The sequence below is a fragment of the Dromiciops gliroides genome, chromosome 3, assembly GCF_019393635.1.
Source record: "Dromiciops gliroides isolate mDroGli1 chromosome 3, mDroGli1.pri, whole genome shotgun sequence".
NCBI classification, from domain to species: Eukaryota; Metazoa; Chordata; class Mammalia; order Microbiotheria; family Microbiotheriidae; genus Dromiciops; species Dromiciops gliroides.
In genome coordinates, this window is record NC_057863.1 from 40,485,165 (window position 1) to 40,488,222 (window position 3,058).

The 3,058-nt window shown below is 38.4% G+C and overlaps 1 protein-coding gene across 1 annotated transcript; it reads left to right on the plus strand.

The window, feature by feature from the left end:
- Positions 1-1,365: 1,365 nt before the first annotated feature.
- On the plus strand, positions 1,366-1,947 carry LOC122747116 (high affinity copper uptake protein 1-like). The gene has a single exon (XM_043993330.1). The coding sequence runs from the start codon at positions 1,366-1,368 to the stop codon at positions 1,945-1,947; it is 582 nt and encodes a 193-aa protein (XP_043849265.1).
- The last annotated feature ends 1,111 nt before the right edge of the window (positions 1,948-3,058 follow it).

The window sequence follows — 3,058 nt, forward strand, 5'->3', positions numbered from 1 at the left end:
AATTTTAGTCGACCACACATTAGATTTTTTCGACATCACAGCTGGCGACCACAAAGGGATACTGAATCCCTCAATCTTCTGATCTTCTCTGCAAAACAAGTTGGGTAAGAAATTTTATGTTTATAATGTTCTCCTATTTTCATTGATTTTATGTGCCTGTCCCTTTAAATTTTCAGTTGGATTTCTTCTACTTGCTAAGTATCTCCTAAGTACCTGTTTTTCTCTAATTTTAGTCTGGTTAATCAGACAAAGGTGGAATAAGATCAAGGTTATGCTTCATTTTTGTGGATTTTCAATTTTGGTTTATCTTTACCTGCTTTTGCCTTTAATTAATAACTTTATAAAGCATTGGTATTATGAAAGAGAAAATAAGGGGGTTGAAGAAAAAGAGAAACTTTATAATCATCATATTTCAAGAATCTGCTTTTACTGCCACAGAGGGGGATATATTTTGGAGAAATGCAGAAGTGGAAAGCAAGATATTAATATGAGATCTGGAGATTTTAGATACCAAAATCAAAAATGCTCTAAATTCATTCATAAATGTCAGTTCAAATGTTATTGCTTCATTAAGGAAATGATGTTAACAAAGCACAGAGGGAATGTAAGAAAATAATGGGATTTGGCAGATGATCAAAGGCCCACCTGGAGATTAATCTAAACTGATTGAATTAAGTGAGAGTGATTGACTTCTCTGATTAGCCCCCTTAAAGTTAATTAGATTGTAACCACACCTGGCTGGCCCTTAAGAAGGTATTGTTCTCAAAAGCTAAGGACTTTTAACTCAGCAGGAGACCACCTTCAAGTCCAGTGAACCAATGGATTTGGAGGATCATAACCAATCAACTTGAAGCAGTGTAAGGACCACCTTTGCTCTGGACCTATAAAATGCTTCCACATTCAGTTTGCTCAGCAGTTCCTGTCTGAAGAAGGCTCATGTTGGACGATTTGAGGAAGAACCAGAGTAGGCTGGAACTCTAGGCTAGATTGGCCTTTTCTTAAGTTTCTGAACTCCACGTTTTCTTTTTACTAATACCTAGTATGCTTTAAGAAATGCTTAATGCCCAAAGACTGGTGCTGAAGCTTCTAATTTAAGGCAACCACATCAGTTAGATTTTAAACATCACAGTATCTTGAGAGCAGGGTTTATCTTTTGCCTTTCTTTCTAACCTCAGTACTTAGCACAGTGCCTACAATATTATAGTTCTTTTTTTGTTTGTTTGTTTTGGGGGGGGTTCTTAATGTTAAAAAATTCTTGTTGACTAACAATAATTTTATGTTCCAGAGATTCAAAGACAAAAATAAAACAGCCATTCCTGAACGCTGAAACTCCTGATTTTGATCTTCAAGCAATCTTCTGGCAAGATGAACCACGAACACCATCATGGAATGAGTCATATGGATGAAAATAGCAATATGCCCCCCCACCATCATTCATCTAATATAGCCTCTCACACTCATGGTGAGGGAGGAGGACACATGATGATGCCCATGACCTTCTATTTTGGATATGAGAATGTGGAAGTGCTGTTTTCTGGATTAGTGATCAATACACCTGGGGAAATGGCTGGGGCATTTGTGGCTATCTTTTTGTTAGCCATGTTCTATGAAGGCCTCAAAAAAGCCCGGGAGATCTTGCTGCATAAGTCCCAGGTCAGCATTCATTACAGCTCCATGCCAGTCCCAGGACCAAATGGAACCATCCTTATGGAAACATACAACAAAACTGTTAAGCAAAAGATGCTGAGTTTCCCTCACCTTCTGCAGACAGTGCTGTTTGTCATCCAGGTGGTCTTAAGCTACTTCCTTATGCTTATCTTTATGACCTACAATGCATACCTCTGCATAGCAGTAGTGGCAGGAGCTGGAACAGGCTACTTTCTCTTCAGCTGGAAGAAGGCAGTGGTAGTGGACACAACAGAGCACTGCCTTAATTCCAGACTCTAGAATGTGTCCTTATTCATAGCAATGGGAAGTAGCTGGAGACTGGGAGCTGATTCAGCAAGTCCTCCCTTTGTCCCTCTATGACCCCCTGCTTCCCAACACTTGCAAATCAAGGAGGTTTGCCTACTAACCTCCGAGCTGGATGGTGTCTGCCCAAAATTGTTGGTGTCTGCTATTAGACTGAAATCCTCAGTTCTCCTAATAAAAGTAGCCTTTTTGTTGTATAAAAAAATAAAATAAAATAAAACAGTCCCTGGCCTCAAAGAGCTTAGTCTATCAAGGAAAGAATGGGTATAAATATTATATATAAATGGGTATAAATATTATAACGTCTGTGTGTATACATACATACAGAGTAATTTCAGGGTTATCAGGAACTTGTGACCCCCTAAATGCAAATTCTGTAATTAGCCCCATACATTGGGCTAATTTAACCCAAAGGGGAAGCAAGCATAAAGCTCCCTCCAGTCTCCAAAAGAAAATTCAATTTATCCTTGAACTCCATTAATGGCTTGTTTGTCTCACCCTTGCAGCCTGAGTTATTAAAGATCCAAAGTTCAACATGTAGCAATTTAAACATTGCCCAAGGATGTGATGAAGACTGTATATTTCATGTCCTCGAGTTGTTTACTCATCCCCTGAACCGGAAAGAGGCAATCATTTGTTACTCATTCCTCTTAAATTCATTTAATTTAATTTCCCAGCATTCTCCAAGATCTCAAGTTGTAAACACCTTCTTTTACAAGGTTAAAGGGGAAAGACTTTTAAAATATATACAAAAATCAGGGCAGCTAGTTGGCATAGTGGATAGAGCACCAGCCCTGGAGTCAGGAGTACCTGAGTTCAAATCTGGCCTCAGATACTTAACACTTACTAGCTGTGTGACCTTGGGCAAGTCACTTAACCCCAATTGCCTCACTAAAATAATATATACATATATATATACACACACAAAAATCATTCTTCTCTCATCCAGGTAATCTGGGGCTTTCAGAAAATTATACACACACACACACACACACAACTTCCTTTACTATTGTGGAACCTTATTGATTGGCTTTTAAAATATCCAGAAACCATTTTTACCCTGACATGTATAAATCCATAAGCATTG